This window comes from Canis lupus, chromosome 7, assembly GCF_048164855.1.
Source record: "Canis lupus baileyi chromosome 7, mCanLup2.hap1, whole genome shotgun sequence".
NCBI classification, from domain to species: domain Eukaryota; kingdom Metazoa; phylum Chordata; class Mammalia; order Carnivora; family Canidae; genus Canis; species Canis lupus.
In genome coordinates, this window is record NC_132844.1 from 52,389,000 (window position 1) to 52,416,773 (window position 27,774).

At 45.0% G+C, this 27,774-nt stretch overlaps 1 protein-coding gene across 2 annotated transcripts in view; it reads left to right on the forward strand.

Moving 5' to 3' along the window:
- TRAM2 (translocation associated membrane protein 2) overlaps window positions 1–27,774 on the forward strand; it is an 83,302-nt gene that overhangs the window by 42,615 nt on the left and 12,913 nt on the right. For both annotated transcript variants that reach the window (XM_072832670.1, XM_072832671.1), the window contains 2 exons: window positions 20,777–20,886; window positions 21,390–21,506. In XM_072832670.1, the coding sequence (XP_072688771.1) occupies window positions 20,777–20,886; window positions 21,390–21,506 (227 nt within the window). The remainder of the gene's footprint in view (window positions 1–20,776; window positions 20,887–21,389; window positions 21,507–27,774) is intronic.

Consider the following 27,774-nt stretch of genomic DNA (forward strand, 5'->3'; position numbering starts at 1 on the left):
GGGCCATGTGAGGCCCTTGGCCCATGGTTCTGCCTCTCGGGGTTCCCAGGCCCCACCGTCAGGAACCAGTCACTGCACCTCTCTTTCAGTTGCAGAGCGCTGGGCATCCTCTTAATGAATAAGGGAGGAATTTTTGTTTGCTGATTCTAGTTCATTCTTTAGTACAGAGGTGAAGCATCTTGATTTCAAAGTGAGAGTCTCCTCTTTGCCTCACTCTCCCAGGGACTAGCTGAAGGATTCTGGGGGCAGAGCCCTTAACCCATGACCTGCGGAGGACACAGTCCCTGTAGCCAGACCCAGGGGAAGCTGTGCTTGGAGGGCAGCCAGTCAGTTCCTACATCTGAGACTCAAGCTGAGGTGTGTTAGCAAGAGAGGAGGAGAACTCTGGGCTCATGAGAGAAGAGACAGGAACTGCCATGGCCAGGGCAGGTGGTCAGGAGACAAGACCAATGCTTGCTCATCCCCAAGCGCCCTCCGGCCCTGGCAGGCACAGTGGGTTGCTGTGCCCAGGGCCATGTGGCCCAAGGTCTGGTTCTGTCTTCTCCATTCCTGCCCCTCCGCTCTTTTTTAAAAGACTGAAGTAAAATTGGGATGCCTGTGTGGTGCAGTAGTTGAGCGTCTACCTTCGGCTCAGGGTGTGATCCTGAAGTTCCTGGATGAGTCCTGTGTCGGGCTCCCCACAGGGAGCCTGCTTCTCCCTCTGCCTGTGTCTTTGCCTCTCTCTCTCTCTCTGTCTCCCATGAATAAATAAATAAAATCTTAAAGAAAAACATAAAAATAATAAAAAAGTAAAATTGAAGTAAAGTCAACACACAATGTTACATTAGCTACTCCTGTCTCTTGAAAATCCTAGTAACTAAGGCACCTCTAGATCAAATGAGGCTCATTTAATTATCTTTTTAAAACGATGTATTTATTTTAGAGAGCAAGAGTGTGTGTGTGAGCAGGGGGAGGGGCAGAGGGAGAGGAAGAGAGAGGATCCTCAGGCAGACTCTATGCTGAGCACAGAGCCCAACATGGGGCTTGATCCCCGGACCCTGAGATCATGACCTGAGCCAAAATCAGGAGTCAGATGCTTGACCGACTGAGCCACCCAGGCGTTCCTTTCTTTTTCTGTTTTTAAAAAAAATTGTGATAAAATACACATAACATACAATTTAGCATCTTAATGCTTTTTAAGCATACAGTTCAGGGGCGTTACGCACATTCACACTGTTGTGCAACCATCACCACCACCCTTCTCCAGAACTCTCTTCATCTTTCAAAACTGAAACTCTGAACTCGTTAAACAGTAACTCCCCACCCTACCCCCATCCCCAGCCCCTGGCAACTATGGTGCTGCTTACTACTGCCTCTATGAGTTTGACTATTCTAGGTAGCTTATGTAGGTGGAATCATACAGTATTTGTCTTCTTGTGTCTGGTTAAAGTTTATATTTGTCTATAAACATTTTTCAAAATGCATTTGTGTGATACATGACCCTCAGAGGAAATTTATAAAATGCAGATAAGCATAGGAAGATAAAAATCACACATGATACCACCACCCAACTAACCACTCCAGTTAGTGAGTATTGATTCATAATGATCCACTGTTTTTGCTCTTAGTATATGATGAGCCTTTTCCATGCCATTAATTATTATTCTATTCAATAAGATATTTTGGAAAGCTATAGTGTGTTTCTTAATAGGGATTACCACAAATTATCTATTCAATCCCATATTATTGGATAGTTAAGTTTCCAGTTTATGTTGTAAACAGTGCTACAGTAAACATTCTTGGGACTAAATTTTTACATGCATTTATGGTTATTTTCCCATGATAAATTCCTATTACTGGAATTTCTGGGTCAAGTACTATGTATATTTTAAAGGTTTTATATATGCATTGCCAAAATATCTTCTGTCATCTAATTCTTATGACCCATAAATTCTAAGTTTTTAAGTTTTTTTGCAAATTTAAAATGGACAGGCTTTTTAAAATGTCAGAATGCCAGTGTATTAGTTTATAAAGAGAGGTCCAGCTATTGAATATTGTGTTGATATTTTCATTGCATTTCTCCCTGAAGTCAGTTTATATGGGATGCAAGATCATAACCCAACACTGCTTTATTAATTTACCATGAGAAAGTGTTGTCCTGGGGGCTACAGCAGCTGGTATGCATGTGACCAGGGCATGCTTTTATTATAGGAAGGGCCTCTGAGATACTGTGGGTTCGGTTCCAGACCATTGTCATAAAATGAATAGTGCAGTAAAGCAAGTCAGATGAAATTTTTGGTTTCCTGGTGCATATGAAAGTTATGTCTACACTCTCCTGTAGCCTGTTAAGTGTGCAATAGCATTATACCTAAAAAGCAGAGTAGACACCTTGAGTAAAAAGTAGTTTATTGCTAAAAAATGCTAACCATCTTCTGAGCTTTTAGTGAGTTGTAATCTCTGATCACAGATGGCCATTGCAAGCATAATCATAATGAATAACTTGGAAATATTTTAAGAACTACCAAATGTGACACAGAGACAAGTGAGCAAATGCTGTTGGAAAAAATGGCACCGATACACCTGCTTGACACAGGGTTGCTGTCAAGCCTTTGGTTTGTCAAAAAATGCAGTGTCTGCAAAGTGCAGTAAAGTGAAATGCAAAAAATTGAGATATGCCTGTGTTTGTAAAGCCAGATCATGAGCAGAGGGTTAATTTTTGAGTTTGCAGCTTTCCCAGAGAAATTAGCAGACAAGTGATATCCTAAGAGAAATCCATCTCCAGCTGGGATGAGAAGGTAGACTTCATCAGTGCACATGGGTTCCCTCTTCTCCACATCCTTACCAATACCTGTTATTTTCACCATTCTGACAATGGTGAGGTATTCTCTCATTGTTCTGATTTGCATTTCCCTGATGATTAGTGATGATTAGAGCTGAACCTGGAACCTCTGAGCATAAGAGCTTCCCACTAGGATTTGGAAGTATGCCACTATTGATCATATCATGCTCTCATTTGGTTTTTCGGTTTTTGTTTTTAAAAATATTTATTTGAGAGAGAGAGGGAGAGGGAGAAGGAGAGAGAGAATGAGAGGCAGGGAAAGGGGCAGAGGAAGAGGAAGAGAGAATCCTTAACCAAACTCCTGGCTGAGTGTGGAACCCGAGTTGGGGCTCGGTCCCAGGACCCTGGGATCATGACCTGAGCTGAAATCAAGAGTTGGACTCCTAACCAACTGAACCGCCCAGCGCCCCTCATTTATTTGTTTTAAATAACTAATTGATCAATCCAGACAAATGTTCATGTGCCTCCTGTGCTCCAAGCCCTGGGTGTTAAGTAATTTATAAAACAGGTCTGATTTCTTTCTTCCTTTTTTAGAAGAAATTATTGTTTTAAGATTATTAAAAATCAATCTGGGAGTGGTATGACTTATTTATAGATGAGCAAAGAGGTAAGAATTATGTCTGAGTTCTCCAAAACTTTGAACAAGCAAGAAGAGAGTGAAGTGAAATAAAGTTTTTAATTTTAACTTTCAACTTTATTTTTTCAATTTATTTTACTTGGGTATAGTTGACATTGAATGCTACATTAATTTCAGGTGTACAACATGGTGATTTGACAAGTTTATACATTGTGCTAGGCTCACCACAGGTGTGGTGCCACGTGTCACCATTCAGTGCTGTTACAATATCACTGACTGTATTCCCTTTGCTGTGCCTTTTATTTCCATGACTTATTCATTCTGTAACTAGAGGCCTGTGTCTCCCCTTCCCCTTTATCCATTTTGCCCCATACTCTTCCCTTCTCCATTCTGGCAGCCAGCAGAGAACAATACAGTTTGTTCTCTGTATTTATAGATCTGATTCTCCCTTTTCTCTTCCCTTCTTCCTTCTTCCTTCCTCCTCCTTTTTCTTTCTTTTCTGTAGGCTCCTTGCCCAATGTGGAGCCCAGCATGGGGCATGAATTTAAAACCCTGAGAGCAAGACTTGAGCTGAGGTCAAGAAGCAGATGCTTAACCAGCTGAGCCACCCAGGAGCCCTTGATTCTGCTTTTCGTTTATTCATTTGCTTTGTTTTTTAGATTCCACATATAAGTGAAATCATATGGTATTTGTCTTTCTCTGACTTAATTTCACTTAATGTAGTTCCCTCCAAGTCTGTCGTTGTTGTAAATGGCAAGATCTCATTTTTCTTTTTATGGCTGCATAGTATTCTGTTCTCTCTTATATTCTGTTTATGTATATATTCACCACATCTTTCTTATCCCTTCACCTATGGATGAACATTTTGGTTGCTTCCATGTCTTGGCTATTATAAATAATGCTGTAATAAACATAGGAGTACATATATGTGTTATTTTTGAGTGTTCTCATGTTCTTTAGGGAAATCTCCAGTAGTAGAATTATTGGATCATATGCTATATTTATTTTTAGTTTTTTGAGGATCCTCCATGCTGTTCTCCACAGTGGTTGGACCAATTTACATTCCCACCAACAGTGCACATGGGTTCCCTCTTCTCCACATCCTTACCAATACCTGTTATTTTCACCATTCTGACAATGGTGAGGTATTCTCTCATTGTTCTGATTTGCATTTCCCTGATGATTAGTGATGTTGAGCTACTTACCACGTGTCTGTTGGCCATGTGTATATCTTCTTTGGAAACATGTCCATTCAGGTTCTCTATCCAGTTTTAATTGGATTATTTGATTTTTTTGGCATGGAGTTGTAGAGATTCTTTATGTATTTTGGATATTGACCCCTTACCAAATAGATCATTTGCAAGTATATTTTCCCATTCTGTAGGTTGCCTTTTTGTTTTGTTGATGCTTTGGTGTGCAGAAGCTTTTTATTTTGATACAGTCCCAAGAGTTTGCTTTTATTTCTCTTGCCTTAGGAGACCTATCTAGAAAAATCCTATAGCACATGTCAGTGAAATTATTGCCTGTGTTCTCCTCTTAGATTTTCATGGTTTTGGGTCTCCATTTAGGTCTTTAATCCATTTTGAGTTTATTTTTGTGATGTGAGGAAGTGGTCCAGTTTCATTTTCATTCTTTTGCATATGTCTGTCCAGTTTTCTCAGCACCACTTATTGAAGAGATGGTCTTGCCTCCATCGAATATACTTGCCTCCTTTGTCATAGCTTAATTGACCATATAAGCATAGGTTTATTTCTGGGCTCTCTATTCTGTTCTATTGATCTGTGTGTCTATTTTTTGTTGTTGTTGTTGTTCACAAAACATGTCTGATTTTTTACTCCTAGAGCTCCTCATTTATTAGGGGAGGATAGATAATAAACAAGTAAACAATAAAAAAATTACAGTTGTAGTAGGGGTAGTGAAGGGAATAGACAAGCTTATGTGTGATAAAGAAAAATGAAAAAGTAAGGACAGAGATGTTGCCAAGAAGCTGACATTGGAGCTAAATATGTGTGGCAAATTGTGTTGGGGACATAGGCAGAGGGTCCAGGCAGAAGAAAGAATGTTCCAGGCACAGGGATTAGCATGTGTGAAGGCCTCAAGTGAGAAACAAATATCTTGGCACATTCTAGTGACTGAACAAAGGCCAGTGTACCTGGAGCCAGCTGGGTTTGGCATCTTTCTAGGGTGGGGTTATTGAATTCTGTTCCTGGCATCGTCCTCCAGGCCTGGGTAAAGGTGAAGGTACATTATAATCCATACTGAAATGAGGAGGATTCAGTTACATTAGAACGAGAGGATAAAGTATTGTTAAGTAGCCTATCTCTTATTTAAATCTTGCCATTTGGGGCTATTCGAAATATGACAAGCAAATAATCAAGAGGGGCAATGAAATCAGAATAGCCTGCTTCATTTTGTATTGGGCCTCCTTAAGCACCAGCTTGGTATGGTCATGTTTGGTTTGTAAGTATGAGAGGAAAGCAAACTTTTCATGGGAAAACAGCAGTTCACAATAATGGGTCTGTTAAGGTTGTGATTTTTAGAACCCTCCTCCCAAATCTCTTTAAGGCTGAGCTGAGGGTGCTTGGGCATGTATCCTTTTTGCATAACCTGGGTAAATTCTGATTTCTAAGGTTTCTTCTTTAAATCCTGTGTAACTGGCTCAATTCATCATTTATCTATTTATTTTTCAATTTGGCATTTAAATTTGAATCTTAGTAGAACCGTGGCTGTGTTCTTACAAAGCGGTCTACCATTTCTGAATCCCCACGTCTTTCCTTGCCAAGGTTTTCAGGTTCCTTTCATGATAACGTTGATGAGTTTCTCACCTCTGTCCTTCTCTCTTCCCTCCTCCCAGCTCCTCACATCTGTGTATAGGGCTAAGGTCACAAAAGTGCCACAAACTGAGTGGCTTAACAACAGAGAGTCATTGTCTCACAGTTCTGAAGGCAAGAAGTCTAAGATAAAGGTGTCAGCAGGGCCATGCTCCCTCTGCAGGCTCTTGGGAAGGGTCTCTTCCAGCTCTTAGTCCTGCCTGCTGGTTCTCTGGTTCATGGCAGCAGAAATGCCAGTCCTTGTATGGCATTTGCTTTGTGTGCATGTCAGTCTCCATGTCCGTGTTTCCCGTTTTTATAAGGACATCAGTCACGTTAGATTAGGGGCTCATTCTACTCCATTGTGACCTCATCTATGTGCACCTGCTACAATGCTATTTCTAAATAAGGTCACATTCTGAAGTGTTGGGAGTTAGGGCTTCCAACATATGAAGTTGCCGCAATGTTTTTCAACTCATAATGCTAGCCATAAATGTATGATTTTGTCACAGTATAATGAGCTGGTTATGAAGATTAAGCCCCATTCAGAGGGATGAGCTAAAAGAGGAAGTAGGCATTATTATTGTAGTAATAAATTGTTCATCCTGATGGCATGCCCGCCATCCTTGTTTTTCTTTAGGGTCAACAGCAATGAAGCAGGAAGTGTTCCTTGTTACCAATGAATCCATACTATCCTTGTTCCCATTACTACCCTGTTAGGGTTACCAGACTTAGCAAACAGAAATCCAGGACCACCAGGTAAATTTGAATTTCACATAAAGAGTGAATATTTTCTTTTTTAGTTGAGTATATCCCAGATTATACATGGGACATAATTATACTAGAAAATTATCCTTATCTATCTGAAATTTGAATTTAACTGGTCTTTTTTTTTTTTTTTTTTTTAAGTAGGCTCCACTCTGGGCAGGGCTTGAACTCATGACCCTGAGAGTAAGACCAGAGCTGAGACCAAGAGTTGGACACTTAACTGACTGAGCCATCCAAGTGCCTCGGTCATCTTATATTTTGTCTGGAAACCATACACTCTGCCCAGCTCTGGCAAAAAATAAAATGTCTAGTTTCTGGTCTTACTAGACACTGAGTTTTCTTTCTGAGGAAAATAGCACAAGGTGTTGATGTTGGGGCCAGAAATATATAGAACCTAAAAGCTCAGAAAAAGATTTTTTATACAGATTCTTCCATCTGATCCAGAGCAGGTCACTCCAAATAGGTTGAGCACTTGCAAGATTGTTTTGGATTGTGCTACTAATTTGCTGAATTGTCTTGGGTGGACCACTTAACATTTGTTGTGTGTATCCTTCATCTGCAAAATTGACAGCTATGGTCTCAGTCTCAACCCCAAGTGTTTCCTGAATACAGGAAGTCCTGAAAGTCCTCTTAAGTGTTTGCCACTCAGATTGTCTACAGACCCACGTCATTCACATCACGTGGGAACTTGTTAGACATGCAGATTCCCAGGCCCCACCCCACAACTATTACATCAGATCTTGTTTTTTAAAAAATATATGTTTATTTGAGAGGGGTGGGGGAGGGACAGAGGGAGAGAGAGAGAAGATCCTCTGGCAGATTCCCTGCTAAGCATGGAGCCCAACTCGGGGCTTGATCCCAGGACCCTGAGATCATGACCTGAGTGGAAACTCAGAGTCAGCCACTTAACCAACTGAGCCACCCAGATGCTCGCAGATCTTGCTGTGTGAGGAGATCCATAGGTGATTCCTGTGAACACTGGAAGTGCTGTTCAGTGCCCTGCATAATAAAGTACCAGGCAGGCTTTCAAATGATCCTGTGCTTCCGACCTCAAAGGTAACACAGGGAGACCCACTAAATCCTATACCTTGTTTGCGTTTTCCTGTTTTCTTCCACTTTTAGTTTCTCAAGGATTCTGTGGTCTGAGAGGTGGAGGAAGGTGAAGAGTACCACAGGGTGGATTTGGTTTTGAGCTGGACCGCAGCTCCCCAAGAAGTCACAGCTAGGTTTGTAAGGCAGTATGGGCACGGGTCATGGTAGCTTTACATTCCTGGGCCTGTCTGTTGCTGCACACCTCGAACAAAAAGGCTGAGGGTGAGGGACCCCTTCAGGAGAAGGGTTTGTTTTGTAGTCCTCACAGGTGACAAGGACACATTCCCTGGCTCACACGGTCCTAGGTGGCTTTATGGCAGCATTTTGCAGCTAGCGATGGAAAGGCCAGGGACCTCCCATACTATAGCTTGGCTGTGGTTCTCCTAGTCCCTGGTGGGACAAGACACACTGCCCCATAAAACCACCTAAGACAGATGGTTTTCAGGCCTCATTCAGCTGAAAGCCTTTGTCCAGGGCTCAGAGTGTGTTTTTGTTTCTTGCGCTGCCTGGCAGGAATTCATCTTGTTTCCTGCTTGTATCATGTACTTGAAAGCCTGGCATCACATATCGGACTGAGCCCCGGTTTGTAAGATAAGCTTGTGGGGGACAAAAGGGAAGAGACAGGTGGGCAGCAGTGGCTCTGGCAATGGAGCCTTGCTTGATTACAGAGCAAGCTACCCAACCTGGACCTGCGGTCTTCCCAGATGGAGGGTATTTGAGGCTTACCTAGCCTGGCCCCATCCTTTTCCTGCTGAGGGGACTGAGACAACTTCCCAGGGACATGCCACAGGCTGGGCTGGTCACACCCCATGCAGCACCAGGACCCAGGCAAGCCATCGGAAGACTGGGTTTGCTAAGTAGGGCAGGGTGGGGGGGACCTAACCAGGGAGGCAAAGACTTAGCTCTGTCCTGGCCTCTCTGGTGAAACAACCACCAAGGTTCCCTTTGGCCCTCAGGTCCGGTCTATATGAATAAGAAAATAAATCACATCTCCCAGTGTCCCTGGCCTTATTGGTCAGTCATCTGAAAAAGAGTGGGAAGCCTCTGACCAGGACTTATAGCCAGTCCTGGATTTGATTCCACCCCCCTACAGTAAACCAAAACTTATTATTAAACTTACTGCCTTCCTCTGGTCTGCTTAAACAAAGTAACAGGGAGCACTGTGGGTTCCCTTATAAGGCCCTAGTCCCATCCAGGAAGGCTTCACCTCATGATCTAAGCCTCCCTAAGGCCCCTACCTGTAACATCGTTGCATTGGCTGTAGGGTGTTAGGACTCCAACATGTGAATTTAGAGGGGTGGGGGGACACATTCAGACGAGGGCACCTGTTATTAAGCATCACAGTTGTGTAGAAAAGTCGATGGACCATAAGTGGTCAGCTCAGTGAATTTTCACAAGGTGAACCAACCCATCAGCACCTCCAGTTTTTTAAAAGCTCACACTTTCCGTCCCAGTAGGCATTCTCTCCATGCTGTATGTTGTCTGCCCAGGTGGGTTGTACATAGAAGCCTCATATTTGTGAACTGTAGTGTGGGCTGAGTGTGTGCTTGGCATCTAGGAGTTACTGCTGTATTTCTTCCCTGAAGGCCCTGGGGGCTGGGGTGGGAAGTGGGGATTGCAGCCTTGTAAAAAAGGAATGGTGCATCAAAGAAATAATTCCAAAGTTAGGCCCTTTGTTTCCGGCTTCTCTTTACTGCTTCTCTCATTTTGCTACATCTTTTTACATCATCAAAGTATTATTTCCTTGTCTCTCTTACTAGAAAATTGGGGAAGATCTATCCCAAGTCATGTAATCGTCCGTGATGATTCCTTGGCTAGATCTTTGGTTAACTGGGGCGGGGGTGGGGGGTGAGGAAGGATTGTATAGGGGTATATATTTTTTGCTAGGGCTGCTGTGACAAAGTACCACAGACCAAATGGTTTAAATAACAGAACTTTATTGTCTCACAATTCTGGAGGCTAGAAGTTCTAGCATCAGGATGTTGGCAGGCTGATTCATTTGAAGACTCTGTTCTAGGCCTCTCTCCTTGGTATATTGATGGCCGTCTTGCCTGTGTATGCGTCTCTCTATGGCCAGTTTTGCTTTTCTGTAAGGACACCAGTCAAATTGGATGAAGGCCCACAGTAATAATCTCATTTTAACTCGATGACCTCTGTAAAGACCTGTGTCTCAATGAGGTCATATTCTGAGGTGGTAGAGGTTAGGATGTAATCATTTTTGGGGGTGGGGGAAACCATATTTCAACTCCTAACTGCTGAGTGCATGTGAGAACCACGGTGGTGGGTGTAGTGCAGGTGCCACTGGCCACATCTTCCGTCGGGAGGTCAGGGAGGGCGTGGCCTGGCAGCGTGGCCAGACAGAGTAGGGGTGGAGGTCCGAATGCTGCCCTTCGGGGCTCTGTGCCCCCCGCCTGCCCTCAGCCCCACTCTCTCCAGCACCTCGGGGAGAAGCAGACCTGCAGGGTTTAACGGATGCACCATCTGTGTGATTTGAAGGGGAGTCAGGAAGCCAGAAGGCCTTGGCCCTGTCATTGGCAGCATGGTTGGGGTCTTGGCCCACCCCTCACTAGTTGCTGGCCTCTAGCCTTCAGCTGCTGTCTGTGTAAAATGAGAAGAATACTCAGGATTCCTGTGAGAGGTGAATGATGTCACTTACAAGATATATTCACTACAGCGCCTGGCAGAGAGCATGTGTTCAATAAAAGCCTCGTGGTTGTCGTTTGTGATCTTTACCCTAAATAAGCACCCTAATGGGAGTACTTTTTGTGTGTGGTGCATGGTGACACTTCTGTTCTTTTGCCTTCTGATTCTGAGGGAAGTGGTCCTAATGATGCCATCTGTTTGTGTAGCACTTTACAGTTTATAAGTCAGTTATCTGTTTCATCCTTATAGCTTTGTGAGAAAAGGTAGATGGTATTATCCTCCTTGTCCAGGGGGCTAAGTGCAGGCAGGGAGACCCTGGATCACTTGATGGACAAGTAGCTACTCCAGAAATGAGCTTCAGGTCTCTCCATGCCTGGTCCGGGTCCCTGTGGTTTAAAAAAAAAAAAAAAAAAAAAAATCAATGAGGTGGGAAAGACATCACATTTTCATTTTATCCATACAAAGCAGAAGAATTTAAACATTTAGTTACTTAAAGATTATTTTTTAACTAGAAAATACATTAACTTGTCCAAAAAAGTCAGTGTGACAGTTTTGTTCCTACCTTGAACTCTCTTCCTTTGACACCTGCATCCCCTGTGGATAATCCCTGTTGTTTCCTATGTGCCCTTCCTGGATTTCTCCTCTCACCTTCCACTATTTCTTTATGCACACACAAATACACGTTTCTTTTCTCTTTTCCTCCTATAACCAGTAGAATACTGTATGTTCTATACCTTTATTCCCCCGCTGAAGTAATTCATCCCAGATACCTTTCCACGTCAACGTGTGGAGAGCTTCATTGTTTTCTTCACAAATGTATTGGGGTATAGCACATGCAGCGAAACACACATGTTCTTTAGGGGTACAGCATGTGCATTTGTACATAGGTGCACACCCATGCCACCATCCCCTAGATCAAGATATGGTGCTCCCAGCTTCCTCCTGGCCAATACCCCCTCCCAAGCCACCATTATTCTGCTTTCTTAATCTCCTGATTAGTTTCCCCCATTCTTGATCTTTGTTTCTTATTTTTAAAAAGAGCTCCATTGTTTATGTCAATACTTCTTAAATTTCGGTGTGCATCAGAACCACCTGGAGATGTCATTAAATGTAAAGTCCTGGGCCATCCCTGGCATTTTCTGACCCAACAGGCCTGGGGTAGATCTGCACCAACATTCATTTTGGAGCTTACAGATGATGCTGGTGTTGCTGGTCCACAGCCGCAGTCTGAGTGCTCCAGTGCCTTGGAACCATCATCTACTTAACTAGGCCCCAATAGATGAAAACAACTTGGATTGCTGCCATTACTTTATTGTTAAAAACAGTACTGTGGTGCATAACCTTGTACACATGTCATTTTGAACATGGCAGGTATTACTAGAAGATAAATTCCCAGAAGTGGAGTTGCCACATCAAAGGGTTGATACACTTGTAATCTCAATAGAAATTGCCAAATTGCCCTTCCAAAGAGGGGGTCCATTTTGCATTCCCATCAACAGTGTGAAACAGAGCCTGAGTATATTGTCAAGCTTTGGATTTTTGCCAATCTGATAGGTATGAACTGGTAGCTCACTATAGTTTTAATTTGCATTTCTGTTCTGCATAGGGTTGAGCATCTTTTTAAATGCACAAAGGCCTTGTATCTTTTCTCTGTGAATGGTCTGTTCTTATCCCTTTGCCCATTTTTCTGTTACAGTTTTGATCTTTTTATCTCACCCAGCTTCAAATGCTGGGTGCTCTTTACATATTAGCAAGATTAGAGCCCCTTCATTCTGGGACACCTGAGTGGCTCAGTGGTTGAGCGTCTGCCTTTAGCTCAGGGCGTGATCCTAGAGTTCTGGGATTGAGTCCCACATTGGGATCACCCACATTGAATGATCATTTTGCCTCTTGATTTTGATTGTGGTGTTTTTTTTCATATCTAAATTCTTCTTTTATTTTTTATTTTTTTAAAGGTTATTTATTTGAGAGAGCGAGCGAGCACGAGAGAGCATGAGTACGGGGTGGGGAGAAGGAGAAGCAGGCTCCCCACTGAGCAGGGAGCTCAACATGGGCTTGATCCCAGGATCATCACCTGAGCTAAAGGCAGACTCAACCAACTGAGCCACCCAGGCACCCCTGAGTTCTTCTTTTACAACTTCAAAATAACATGGAAACAGAGTTGGCCATATGCACAGAAACCAGCAGAAGTTTTGTCAGTCTGGATGTGCAGGCATTAGGAAAGGCATCAAGAACCAAGAGACAGCCAGGTTGTGCAGCGATGCTCTTTGAGCGGCCAGCTTTTCACACAAAGATACAAGTCTTGTTGGCAAATGCCTAGACTCTAAGGATCTGAAAGATGGACAGGAGGGCTGCAGGTGGCCACCAGTCAGCTCAAGTATACAAGGAGGAAGTGCGAGACCATGTGGGAGTACCCAGATGAGATGGGAACACATAAGGCAGACAAGAGAAGCTACTTACAGGTGACACCAAAGGAAACAGGAATGTGCCTCTTAGTCATAGGAAGCAAAACAGGATGTCCGTAAGAATATTTCTCCTGTCCAGGGACAGCTGCTGACAGAGGTGGTCAAAACAGCCAAGGCTCATATCGATAATTCTAGCTCTCTTTTGAAACTGTGATCAGAGGTAAGCCAAGCAAATGCCACATTTGATGGGAGATGAATAACTCATCTACAGTTGGAGGATCATTACTGAAGGTGCTTTCTTCCAAAGCCAGATGAAAGCCTACAGAAGGGCATGTTGACCTACTCTGTGTTGGGGGGTGTAGGAAGGGAGGTGTCAGGATCATGTAGGCTGGAGGCTACATATTGGTGGCTCATGGTCAGCGATGGCCTGCAGATCTAGGTTCTTTGGCCAGTCTGGTATTGGCCCATAAAGTATTTTTTTTTAAATCGCAGATTAGTCCCCAATATTTTTTTCTATTTTATTATTTTTTGATTTTTTAAAATTTAAATTCAGTTTGCTAGTATATAGTAAAAACCCAGTGTATATCTCATCATGTGCTCTCCTTAGTGTGCTGATCACCCAGTTACCCCATCCTCCCATCCACCTCCCCTTCTGCAACCCTTTGTTTGTTTCCCAGAGTTAGGAGTCTCTTATGGTTTATCTTCCTCTCTTCTTTTACCCTGCTCAGTTTCCCCCTTCCCTTATGGTCCCTTTCAGTATTTCTTATATTCTACATATGAGTGAGACCATATGATGATTGTCTTTCTCCAGTTGACTTATATTTCACTCAGCACAGTACTCTCAGGTTCCATCCACATCATTGTAAATGTAAATTCATCCTTTCTGATAACCAAATAATATTTTAAAATCAGATGATTTCATGTAAAAATGTCTCTTTGTGTCTGGAATATCAGGAATCCAGCCACACTGGGCTGCACCCCTCCCATAGCCACAGTCTCTGAGGAATACCTTCCCCACTCTCTCATCACCTCCGGGGGACACAGGGTCTGCAGCCTCCCACTGTCATACTCCCCTCTGCGACACTACCTGTCAGTTACTGTGTGTTCCAGTTTTAACTGTTTGCTTTCTAGTAAGGTGGAAAGTGGATATTTCTTTTTTTCTTGTGCTGAGAACTTTTTTTTTTTTAGATCTAATTTTAGTTAGTGAATATACAGTGCAGTATTGGTTTCTAGAGTAGAATTCAGTGACTCAGCACTTATATATAACACCCAGTGTGCAGCAGAACAGGTGCCCTCCTAAGTCCCCATCACTCATCTAGCCCATCCCCCAACCACCTCCCCTCCAGCAATCCTTAGTTTGTTTTCTATCAGTAAGAGTGTCTTATGGCTTGTTTCCCTCTCTCCTTTTTTTCTTTCCCTACCTCCCATAGTTTCATCTGGTTTCTTGCATCAAATTCCACATATGAATGAAATCATATGGTATTTGTCTTTCTCTGACTGACTTATTTCACTTAGCTAAGCACCCTCTAGTTCTATCCGCATCATTGCAAATGGCAAGATTTCCTTCTGTTTGATGGCTGAGTAATACTCTGTTGTATGTTTATACCATGTCTTCTTTATAAGAAAGTAGTTATTTCTTAAACTTATCCCTCTCTCAAGGTAGAAATGTGAACAATAGACCAAGAAAAGTGCCCCAGTAAACATAGGGGCACTATGTTTAAAGAAAATCCGCAGGAGGCATACTGTGGAAGTGGAGATGTTACCTGTGTAATGCAGCAGACCTCTGTGCTGAAAGGTTTGGACTTATGAGACCTGGGCTGCTTTGCTCATTTGGCTGTCCACCTGGTACCTGTAAGCATTTTGCTATGATTTGTGACTAGGGTGGCCTCTCTGAGCTCTCTCAGAGATGTGCTGCAAGTGACTTTTCTGAAAAACTATAACAGGTTTTACTGCCAGATTATTGCTTTCTTTTTTGAGAGCGCATGCAAGACAGGGCAGTCCTTCAAGAGCAGGAGCTCCAACTTGGTTAGTGAGACGATTTTTTTTTAAGGTTCTTAAATTTAGATTGTATTTATTTATTCATGAGAGACACAGAGAGAGGCAGAGACATAGGCAGAGGGAGAAGCAGGGTCCCTGCGGGGAGACCGATGCAGGGCTTGATCCCAGGACCCCAGGATCACGACCTGAGCTGAAGGCAGATGCTCCAACCACTGAGCCACCCAGGTGCCCCCTGAGAGGATTTTTTAAGCATTAGTGAGCAACCAAAAATCTAAAAAGATATATCAAAAACATCGATTTCTTGATAGTCTCCTGGAAGATCACAAAGTTCCAGCTTCCTTTGCTCTGTGGAGAACAGAAGGAGCCAAACCAGTTTCCTTTGTTTTGATCAAAAGTGGGGAGAGTGGGTCAGGGGAAAGCACCAGAGGTAACGTGTATGAATCAGAGTACAGCTTTCAAGTATTTGTGGATGCTACCACTTGTTACCATAGTAGGAGAAAGGCCTCAGAGGAGCAGGTGATGCTATGGCCCTCCCAGACCCCCACTCCCACCTCCTTCCCTTTCATTCCAGCCTCCTCTGCCTGGGGCCTCTGCCCTCGCCTGGGCTGGCTAGCTCTGCTGTGTCTCCTCCTCCAGCCACTGTCTGCCATTGTCCCTCTGAGCGACGCTTCTGCTCCCTGCTCCCTCCCCTTCAGCCTTCAGTCCTCTCCTGAGCACTTCTTATCACACCTGCCATGGGTGGTATTTTTTACATTTAAATATACATAAGATAAAATTTACCACTGCAACCATTTCTAAGTGTACAGTTCTGTAGTGTTAAATATGTTCACGTTGTTGTGCAACTCATATCCAGAACCCTGTTGTTGCAAAACCACAACTTGGTAGCTATTAACCAGCAACTCCCTACTCTGCTCCCCTCCCCCTCCAGCTCCTGCTACCCAGCATTCTGGTTTGGGTACATGAATTTTACTACATTCACCTTCTACCTTGTATGATGGAATGCTACAATATTTGTTGTTGTTGTTGTTGTTTTGTGATTGGCTCATTTCACTTAGTGTCACGTCCTGCAGGTTCATCTGCGCTATAGCATGTGACAGGATTTCCTTCCTTTTTAAGGCTGAATAATATTCTGCTGTGTGTGTAGACTGCATTTAGTTTACCCATCCGTCAATAGACACCTGGGTCATTTCCACCTTTGGCTATTGTGAAAAACGATGCTATGAACATGGGTGTACAAATACTTCTTTGAGATCCTGATTTCAGTTGTTTTGAGTATATACCTAGAAGTGGAATTGCAGGATCATATAGTAACTCTATTTTTAATTTTTTATTGGAAATATACTTGACATACAATGTTATGTTAGTTTCAGGTGTATAACGTGATTTGATAATTCTGTACATTATGCTTTGCTCATCACCATACGTGTCGTCACCATCTGTCACCATATGATGTTAGTACAACACTATTGCCTCTGTTTCCTATGCTGTACTTTTCATCTCCATGACTTATTTTAACTGGTAGTGTGTACCTCTTAATCCCTTTCACTTATTTCATCCATCCCCCACTCCCACACTCAGGCAAACACCAGTTCTCTGTATATAGGAGTCTGTTTCTGGTTTTTTGTTTTTTATATGCCACATATAAGTGAAATCATAAGGTATTTTTATTTCTCTGACTTCACTTAGCACAATACCCCGTAAGTCCATCCATGTTGTCACAAATGGCAGGATCCTCCTCCTTTTTTATGACTGAGTAATATCCCATTATATGCATACCACTTCTTCTGTATCCATTCATCTTATCAGCGGACACTGAGGCTGCTTCCATAATGTGGCTATTGTTAATAATGCTGCGGTAAACATAGGGGTGCGTATATCTTTTCGAATGAGTGTTTTCATTTTCTTTGAGTAAATAGTAGTAGAATTGCTGGATTGTATGGTATTTCTATTTCTATTTTTAATTTTGGAGGGAACCTCCACAGTTTTCCAGAGTGGTTGGAACAATTTACATTCCCACTAACAGTACACGAGGGTGCCTATTCTCCACATCATCACCAACACTTACTTCTTGTCTGACTCTAGCCATTCTGACAGATATGAGGTATTCCTCTCATTGTGGTTTTGATTTGCATTTCCCTGATGATGAGTGATGTTGAGCATCTCTTCATGTGTCTCTTTGCCATCTGGATGTCTTCTTTGGAAACATGTCTATTCAGGTCCTCTGCCCATTATAAATCAGATTATTATTGTGTGTGTATTGACTTGTATAAATTCTTCATATATTTTGCATATTAACCCCTTATTGGATATATCATTTGCAAATATCTTCTTCCATTCTGTAGGTTGCCTTTTTGTTTTGTTGATGGTTTCCTTTGCTGTGCAGAAGCCTTTTATTTTGGAGTAGGCCCAAGTTTATTTTTGCTTTTGTTTCCCTTACCTCAGGGGACATATCCAAAAAAATGTTGCTAAGGCTGATGTCCAAGAGATTACTGCCTATGTGTTTGTTTGTTTAGGAGTTTTATGACTTCAGATCTTTTAGATCTTTCATCCATTTTGAGTTTATTTTTAATTTTTTAGGAACTGCCATACTGTTTTCCACAGTGACGGTCCCATTTTACATTCCCCACAATCAATGTGCTACAGTTCCAATTTATTTGTCTCCACCAATACTTTATATTTCCTATTTTTGGTGTTTTTCTTTTTAATTGTAGCTATTCTAATGGATGGGAGATGGCATCATGGTTTTAATTTGCATTTCCCTAATGACAGTGATGGTGGGCACCTTGTCCTATACCTGTTGGCCATACACATGTCTTTTTTTAAAAGACATTTTAAAAATAAAATAAAAATAGACATATTAAATATCTATTCAAATCCTTTGTCCATTTCTTAATCTGGTTGTTTGGTTTTTTTGTTGTTGTTGCTGTGTTGTTTTATTTTTAATTTTTTTTAATTAAAAAAATTTTTTTAAAGATTTTATTTATTCATGAGAGATAGAGAGAGAGAGGCAGAGACACAGGCAGAGGGAGAAGCAGGCTCCCTGTGGGGAGCCTGATGTGGGACTCGATTCCCAGTCTCCAGGATCCTACCCTGGACTGAAGGCGGCGCTAAACCGCTGAGCCACCGGGGCTGCCCTGTGTTGTAGTTGTAGCCTCTGGTTTTTTAGTGTGAGAATTTGTTGTGTACCCACTAAGTTCCAAGAAGGCAGGGCTGTGCCCACCTTGTTCATGGTCTTCTCCTGGCACTCAGAATGGAGCCCTGCCCCTGGTTTATTTTTGATGAAAAACCATGCATGTAGCTCTCAACAGTGAAGGGACAAAAGAATGTATTAATTTATGCACTCATTCTTGTTTCAAGAGGGATCTAAGGCTATGGTCACATCTCTTTGGAACCATGGTGTTTGGGGTGAAGAATGGCAGGTGACCCTGAATAGGCTTTAAAGAGGATAATCCAAAGCCCTGATAGGTGTTCTCTCTTTACTTTTGGACCATGCTTGTTTGGTTGAGCATAAATCCTACTTTGCTTGGTAATGCTGGCCTCCATGAAACTTTGCATGTGTTTAGTTATTTTCTGGTTTCAAAATATGCTGCCATCAAGTTTGTCTCCTTTGGTCCTCCCTCTGCAGGAGACAAGGCACATGTCATCCTAGCTGTCCTTCTACCTCCTGTGCCTTCTCCTCCGGCCCCCATGCCTGATGCACACTCCCACCCCCTCCCCAAGCCCCCAGCCCCTAGGTGAGCCTGTCATCGTGTGCTGCTCGTTCTCTCACTGACGGCCCTCCTCCCCACTTCTCCTCTCTCCTCCTTTCTTACTTCAGGCCTCATGGTTCCTTAGGTGGATCACTGCACTGGCTCTCTGACTGGTGTCTTCACCTCCCAGCCTGACACTGTTCACTGCTGCCAGAGTAAACTTCCCCAGACCTGTATTTCATCATTTTCCTGTTGAATCTGAATTCTTCAGTGTGTCTGTATTGCCTTCAGGTTCAGGATAAAGTCCACCCCCTTTCACATGGCACACAGACATTCACAGGGGCCACCCCAGCCTCATCCTCTGCATCCTTTGCAGATGCCACTGCTTCTGCCTAGATGCTCCTCCCCCACTTGACTACCTGCGCTGATCGCCAGGTCCCGACATCCTCGTGTTCACCCTAACCAACACCCCACCACCACCTACCCCAGCCAGTGTTGGGCTCTGGCCTGCCATTGCTTGCTGGGGCGCTCTGTCTACCTCTTGGCCCCGTGTGCCCATCTGTAGGCTAATTGCACGTTTACTTGTGCATCTCCTTACCAGTCTGTGTGCTCTGAAGCTGGGCCAGTGTCCCTTATGTCCACACTTCGACAGCTGGCTCAGTGCCCGTCACAGAGCAGGTCTTTGGGTTTTTTTTTTTTTTTTGTATATTTTTTTATTGGAGTTCGATTTGCCAACATAATATAACACCCAGTGCTCATTCACAGAGCGGATCTTTGTGGGGAGGAGGGCAAGGAAAAAGCCTGATTTCAAAGTTCCCATGTTCACTGCCCTCCCGCCGCTCGGTGCCAGGGACCATCCCATTCTCCCAGTCCAGGGTGGCAGGGGGCGTGGCTCGACTCCCAGAGGGACCCAGTCAGTTCTGCTTCATTCTGTGGCCACCCTGAACCTCACCGACCCAAGTCTACCTTCTGGTAAACGCATCCCGGCAGAGAGCGATGACTCATGTGTGTGTGACTCAGCGTGAATGCAGCACAGCTGGAAAGGCAGCCAGTGTGTCTGCTTGGCCGAGTCAGGGGGGCGGTTTCCAGAGCAGCAGAGATCCAGGCCTGGGTTCACGAGCCCTTGCAACCCTAGCCTGCTAACTGGAACGAAGGTAGAAATGCTCCTCTGTCCGTGGAAGATGAGGCTGCCACCGCAGAGCTTTACAAGGCTTCTGTGCCTGGGGTTCTGTCTAGTTCATTACTATTAAATAGTATTTTAATCAACAACCGTTTATTGCATGCTTGCTGTGGGTGTAGACAACTGTGATCAGCATCTTGCATACAAATTATTTCACTTGATGCTCACACTAGCCCAACAACAACAAAAATAGTAACAAATACAGATACTGCACTTATGACATGCTAGAGTTCTGAGCACTTTGCACTGAAGTCCTCTGCTTCTCACGGGAACCCTACGATACAGAAACTGCTGTTGCCCTCATTTTATAGATGAGGAAACTGAAGCACAGAAAGGTCACAGAGAGAGGTGCCCCAAAGTCACATAGGGAATGACAGAGATCTGATATAAACTCAGGCTTTGAGTCCACACTCCTCCCCATCACTCCATGCTTCCCTGATGAAGGCTGTAGTCCCATCCTCCAGAGAAGGAAAGTATGACTCAGAGAGGTCGGTCACTTCTGCATAGTCACACAGCCAGCGTGTGCGTGAGATTGCTGTCTCCTCTCCTAGCTCCTAACCACTGTGCCCTCCAGCCCAGAGCCAGGGGAGGTGGTCATCATGGTATACCCTTAATGCTCTCCATTGGCACTCCCCAAGGCCATGTCCAGAGGTTGGGTAGGATTCTAGGGAAGAAACTTGCTGCCTTGTCTAGGGGTGTAGTGCAGCGCATTCTGCCTCAGAGGTCTCTTCATTTTGGGGTCCCACAGCATGTTATCAGCCCAGGGATGCTGACCTGGCTCTTCTTATCTCCACAGACGGTGAGACTGTGCACTACCACTATGGGCCGAAGGACCTGGTCACCATCTTGTTCTATGTCTTCATCACCATCATCCTGCATGCTGTGGTTCAGGAGTACATTTTAGATGTGAGTGAGGTGTCTGGGTCCCGAGATCAGAAGCTGAAGAGATGCCATGGGTGGTGGGGCCTCACCTCGGGGGAGGCTGCAGCTCTGGGCCCCTTTGCCTCCTCTTATTTGCGTACTTTGATTGGTCCTATTAACTGGACATCCCCCACCACACACCGTGGTTTCTGTCCTCTCTTACAGCCTTCTTAGCATGTGGGACGGCAGCATTTATGATGGAGGGCAGAGCTGCCTGAGATGGCAGGACAGCATCATTATGGGTCTGTCCTATGCTGCCTGATTGGGGGATGTTTTCTTCACATCTAGGCTGAAGACCTCCATCTTGCCACTCTCTCAAAATGCTTGCCTTGAACTGAGTGCTCTGCGCACACAGCAGGCTTACGCTGGATAGCCCGGGGTCGTGGCCAGGAAACTGCCCTTTCATGGGTAGAAAATGGAAGTTTGAAGCCTGCCCATTACCAATCCACCTGCGTACATTAATATGCAGGATTCTCTTTATTCCTTAGAAAATCAGCAAACGGCTTCACCTCTCCAAGGTCAAACACAGCAAGTTCAACGAATCTGGGCAACTGGTCATCTTTCATCTCAGCTCGGTGATATGGTGCTTCTACGTGGTGGTGACGGTGAGTGGCCCTGGGGACTGCTAGAGCTCAGAGCCTCGGCTGCCGGCCTCGCGTCTCTTCTCCGATTTCTAATAAAACAACCGTGCAGGGCTGAGCAGGGAAGGAAAAGAGGAGCAGTTTATAAAAACTTTGAGCAGTTTCTTGGAACTGAAGCTATTTTTGCATCCTCATGGTAAGAGAGGGGCTAAATAAACCTATGCCAAAGGGGTATAGATGCTCTTTTGTAGCTAGAGAGAGCCTTCTTGTCCGAAAATAAACCCACATTATTGTTATTCTGTGATGGTACGGTAATGATACCATACATCTCCATAGGGCCACCTCATTTGACAGGGCCCTCCACCCATGCCATCCAGTGGATGAGACTTCTGTTTATTCTGATTCCCATATTAATGGATTGAAGACATCTAGGATGAAATTTTACTGTGTCCGCCTGGTCACGGGGTTTGGAAGCAACAAGGACCACACTTGGACTTTGGAGTCTGGTTTCAGGTCTAGCACACTTTCCGTTTTACCACATTGGCCTCTCGCAAGTAAGGCCAGAATCCTCCTGTCCGCACATCAAATCCTGTGAGAGTCTGGGCCATTCCCATGAATGTCCGGAGGACCAGACAACTGATCTACCTCTCCTTTCTACACAATAGGACTCTTATTTCGAGCAGCCCTTGGTAGCATAGAATTCCTTTGTAGCAAGGAATGTGGACAGCCCTTTGAGGGTCACCGGTAACAACACCTGGCCTGTGGTACATGATGTTAATTAGCAGCCCCCTCCTCCCCCACCCCCCCCCCCCCCACTGGGAGCACCTCCTGTCTGGAGCATGGTCTCTTTCCCTAGAGCTAGAATTGTCCTGTGAGAAATACAGGCCTGGGCTTTGGAAAATTCAGTAACCCTGTGATCTTTGAGAAGTTCCCTTCCCTATCTTCCACTGACCTCTCACCCGCTTCCTCTTCCTTCAGTGACCGTGATGAGCTCTCACATCCTAAGGAACTCCACGTCCAGAGCTGAATGCAGAATTCATACCCTGAAAGCAGGAGTCAACATGTCCTTTCGTATCTTGCTTGTGTTTCTATCATCATTTAATCATGGAACAGTTTTCCTAGCCAGAACATTAAGAGTTTTAAATGCCAGGACCTAAGGCTTTTGTCCTCTCAGGAGGGACTGCCCTGTTGCACTGTCCCTGGGGGAAGACCTGCAGAGCGCCCCCTGCCATTGTGCAGTGAACGTCCTGACCGTCTCGGATCTGGATAATGCTGCATCTCAGACCTCTTCCGCCAACCGCTCTGTGTTTGGTTCCTGTAGCCTGCGAAGCCCATGGGGGCTTTGAGGCAGAATGGCCTCAGATCTTTCAGAAGAAGCCTTGCCTCATCTCTGGATCACGTATACCCTTCCTACCTCACCCCCAGACATTCCACCTGAGCTGTGATGCATTTAGGCTAGATTCTGGAGGCCAAAAGCCATGTCACTTAAACACCCCTTCCAGAATGTTAAATGCCCAGTTGCTCTGTCTTTGCCTCTGTCAGGCCATTGAGGGCTTGAAAATGATGATGCTTGTTAGTCTGGAAGCATGTAGCACTTTACTTGGGGAAGCTCATGACAGGCTTTTATTACGGGGACGGCCAGTTCCCCTGCTCAACATCTTCAGTAGGAAGTGGATACCGGGGGGACCCTGGAAAGCTCCAGTGAACCCCAACTCCTAAAAGCACCATGGTGCCCTGGGCCCTCATTTCCTCCATCTGTACTGTCCTGCGGGGAATGAAGGTGATTAAAGAAGAGGAGAGGGTAGTTATGTAAAAGGAGTGAAAAATACCTAGTATTTTTTTAAATGCTATTTTGCTGTTAGGATGAAATCTTTTGGGATTCTTCTCTTTCTTTCACCATCCACATTCAGTCCATCAGTGGGTCCTGCCCACCCCCCACCCCCTGCAGAGCCCATGGGGTGGGGGGTTCTGTGCTGCTTTCTCCCCCACTGTTGCCCCAGGCCCGCAGTTCTCCGCAGGGGACATTTGGGCCCCCAGGGACACTGGCAGCACTCCCAGCATCGGGCGCGGGGAAGCCAGGGATGCTGCTGAGCGCCTGCCATGAGCAGAATGGTCCCCACAACCAGGAATTGTCCGGCCCCAAGCATTGGTAGTGCTGGCGTTGGGAAATCCCAGCCTGTAGTCCCAGCTGCCATCATCTCTTGCCTGGACCCCTGACCATCATCCTTCTAGAAGGAGGCTGTTTCTGTTCCTGTAGCTCACCACCCAAATCCATTTCCCACTCAGCCAGACAGGTCTTTTTAGGACATCAATGAAATCCTGCACCCTTGTGTAAAAGCCCCTATCCTACTTTCAGTGAAATCCTTTCCTTCCTCACTCCTGTGACCCAGGTTCTCCTCCTCTTACCTCTCCTGGCTCTCGGGCTCTGCTTGGGCATTTCCTCTGCTCAGACGCTGGATTCCCCTGAATCCCGTGGCTGGCTCCTCCCATCCAGGTCTCCACCTAAATGTCCCCCTCCTCAGGGAACCCTCCCCACCCCGGTTCCTACTGGGTGCCCTACAGCCACGGCTTGTTCATGTGTGTGTTCTCTGCTGTCCGCTTCACTAGATCCCATGCAGCTTGTGAACAGTCCGTGCTCACTGCAGTGTCTCTGGTGCAGAGCCTGGCAGGTACTAAGTGCTCCCTAAGTAGCCCTTGTGAGAATGAAGGCATAAACTTGCAGGCGCATCTTCTTGCTCTGACCCTTAACTTAACGGTTTTTAAAATTATGAGTCGCTTGTTTTTATAAACTCCTAGATGATCATCTATAAAAAGTGAGCAATACACAAAGGTTTTTTTTTTTTTTTAAAGATTTTTTATTCACTTGAGAGAGAAAGAGAATGAGGAGCAGAGGGAGAGGGACAAGCAGACTCTGCAACAAGCAGGGAGCCCTATTCTGTGCTCCATCCCAGGACCCTGAGATCATGACCTGAACTGAAGGTAGCTACTTAACTGACTGAGCCACCCAAGTGCCCCCAGGTTTTTTTTGTTTTCTTTTCTTTTTAAAATAAAAATTTGCCCCAGATCCCTCCCCCTAGAAATAACTGGGTTTTGGGGGGTATTTGATTCAGACCTTTCTTTCTACATTTATACAAGCAGAGTGATGAGAGTATGGCCAGACCAATCAATAACGTATGAGTATGTCAACCTACTTTTAATCTACCTTTGAACTCCTATTGATTGTTCAGAAGACAAAACAAAACATCAGCACTCTACTGGGGGAAGCAGGGTGGGCAAGCATTGGGTTTCCCTGCCCGATTTCCTTAGGATGTCTCACTTTGTATTTTAAAACCTGGAGTCTGGGGGTACCTGAGTGGCTCAGTGGTTGAGCATCTGCCTTTGGCTCAGGTCATGATCCCGGGGTCCTGGGATCGAGTACCACATTGGGCTCCCCATGGGGAGCCAGCTTCTCCCTCTGCCTGTGTCTCTGCCTCACTCTCTGTGTCTCCCATGAATAAATAAATAAAATCTTAAAAAACAAACACCTGGAGTCTGGTGCTCCGTGAGAGCCTGGTAGAGGGAATGCCTTTCAGGCTGGACTGATTTCTATTAACAGCTTGGCCACTTAGAGCAGAGCTTGAGTACATGATTGTTCCTGAAGGACAAATGATGTTGGTATGTCTGAGACTAGGTAGCAACTGGCTGTGTTATGACTGGATTCTGCTGTTTCTGTAGTTCTGTTTGCCCGTTCACCAAAGAGGAAGGCTGCTGGGGCAAAGGGAGAGATTGTTCCAGTTTGCTCAGTCCTCCCCGTAGCTCTTAGGAGCTAAAGAGATAACGAAGGATTTCAGGAGTTCCCCCAGCCCCTCTGCCAGTGCCTGTCAGGGACCCAGATTCAGGCATGGTTGCCGTGCTCTGCCCCCTGGGACCTGAGGTACTCGGCCTGCTGGAGCTCAGAGGGCACCCCAACCCCTGGCCGCCCTCAGGCAGCTGCCAGGCCCGAGGTCTGGAAAAGGCTGTTCTCAGAGCAGTGAGTCACCTTCCTCTGCCTTTCCCGCCCTTCTCCCTGCAGTCCCCGTGGACTGGACAGTCACAAGCAGGCCGCATTTTTCTGGGGAGTTTCTTTGCTTGTTGGCTTCAAAGTTCTGACCTCCTTGTCCCCTAAGGAAAGGGGCCAAGCTGAGGAGGCTTCCTGTTTAAAATCACAAGATCATCTGGGCTTTACATTTCTCTCAGTGCTGCTTATGTTGGCCAGTCTCTTTTTGGGCAGAAATTTCACTCCCACCTGAGTCTCGGATGTACCATTTGCCTCCTTACATACATCACTGCTTCCTCTAAGAAGGGATGTTCCCCCCAGAGATGTCCCTGAAATGAGGTAGAGAATGGAAGACTGTGTAAACTGCGGTGTACCCCGATCCTTGTGAGCAGCAGAGAGGGCAAGCAGAGCCCGATAGCTGGAGTGTAGGAAAGCCCTCCTGTCATCCTCCAGAGGCCCCAGAGCCTTCCCTCGGTGCCTCAGCCTGTGTGTGACCAAGGGAAGAAGGCAGTGGTAGAGAGAAAGGACTGGGACCGAGGCCACAAGAGGCTAGGGTGATCTAAGCCACCATGACCACATTGGGAGGACATGTGCCTGACTGGGCCTGTCAGTTCGGTCACAGCACTAATGGGGCCCCAGGTCGTGGGCTGGGGGCCAGGGACCATACCCGAAACGTCCAAGGCATTTAGTGACTCACGGGTGGGAGGATCAGCTTTCACTTGGAAATCCAGCTGAGGATCTATTAGGCTGTAAATCAGTGTTCTCCCTGAGACCCATACTGGCTTCCTCCTTCTCCAGAGCACTGCTGACCCCCTGACCTTAGTCCCAGGGTGTGATGTTTGTGTCTATCTCCTCATCAAAGCCACCAGCTCAGTGGCTGACTTCTTGAGGAACCTGGCTTGACGTTACTGTCCTCAATTGAGGCTGGTGGCCCAGCTCAGATTTCAACCTATGTTGCTGAAAAAGCATCTCATTTCAGGAGCTACTTTCTGTCTTTTCCTTCATTTCCCTGTTTCTGAAATGGAGTCATACTGTCCTAACCTCTCAGGGACAAATCGAGCCCTGCTCTTCCCTTGGAAGAGAGAAATTGCCTGAAGCACTCATCATTGATTCATTCATTCAACCAACAAGTTTTTATTGGGTTCTTGTAATGTCAGCCAACTCTTGCTTGTGGAAGAGTTTTTCCTCTTACGTTTTGTAATTTTGGATCATAAACTCATCCTCAGCAAGGTTTTATGCATGAGAATCTTGTGCATCTTTGGATGAGAGTATGCCCCAGTGGTATCACTGGCCCACAGTATTATTAATACTAATTTCTTAGCTTGGTGGTGCTCGAACCATACAAGTTGTATAAATTTGAACTCTAAACCCATGTGAAAGTAAACCTGGGGTTATGGATTTTCAAGGGATGATATATTTTGCTTTTAATCCTAAGCCCAGGATGAACAGAAAGCTCTTTAACTCCCTTTTTTGGTTGTCAGACTAAAGTCTACCCTTTCTCTAGTCTAACCCAAACTAGTGCAAACTCTAGTCTAACCTTCTTTTGATGTTTATAGCCTTTCAGGGGTCCTGATTTTATACAAGGGTCTCAGGTTCCACCTCTAAGGGCTCCATCTTCTGTTCCCACATGGGCATGAACACCCTAGTGTTCAGACTAGTGGCTTCTGTGTTGTCCCAGCCTCCCCTTACTGCTCTGGCTTTTAGCCTTCTATCCCTTTGGGATCCCTTTGCATGCAAAAACCTGTTGCATTTAAAAGATACTTGTTAGATTTCATCCAGCATTTCTAGATGTTTTGCTAAGGGAGGGTTTTCAGGTTACCTCCCCTACTCCATAAGAGGCCCCAGGCTAGGTGCTGAAGGTATAAAGAAGGGCATAAGACCCTGGCATGAAGGCACTTGTTGAGTAATGGAGACATCTCTTGAAAGTGACACAGTGTGGTAGGTGTTACACTTAAAGAGGCCCATGAGAGGAGGCCTCCTAGGGAGGCCTGTGCAGTCCTGTGTTCTTCTTATTCATAGTGATGTGAAAAGCCAAACTAGGCTTTTTGCTTTTCCAGTGGATGGTGATTCCAGAGTCTACTTGCTTATTCATTCTACAGGCATTTCCTGAGTGCCTGCCTGCATGCCAGGCATAATGCTAGATGCATAAACATAAGCTATCACATTTATTTCTAACAATAACCCTGTGAGGGTATTTTTATCCTCATTTTCAGATGAGCCAACTGAAGCTTAGGGAGACTAAGTTTCCCAGAGGATACAGCCAGTGAGTGCTGAACC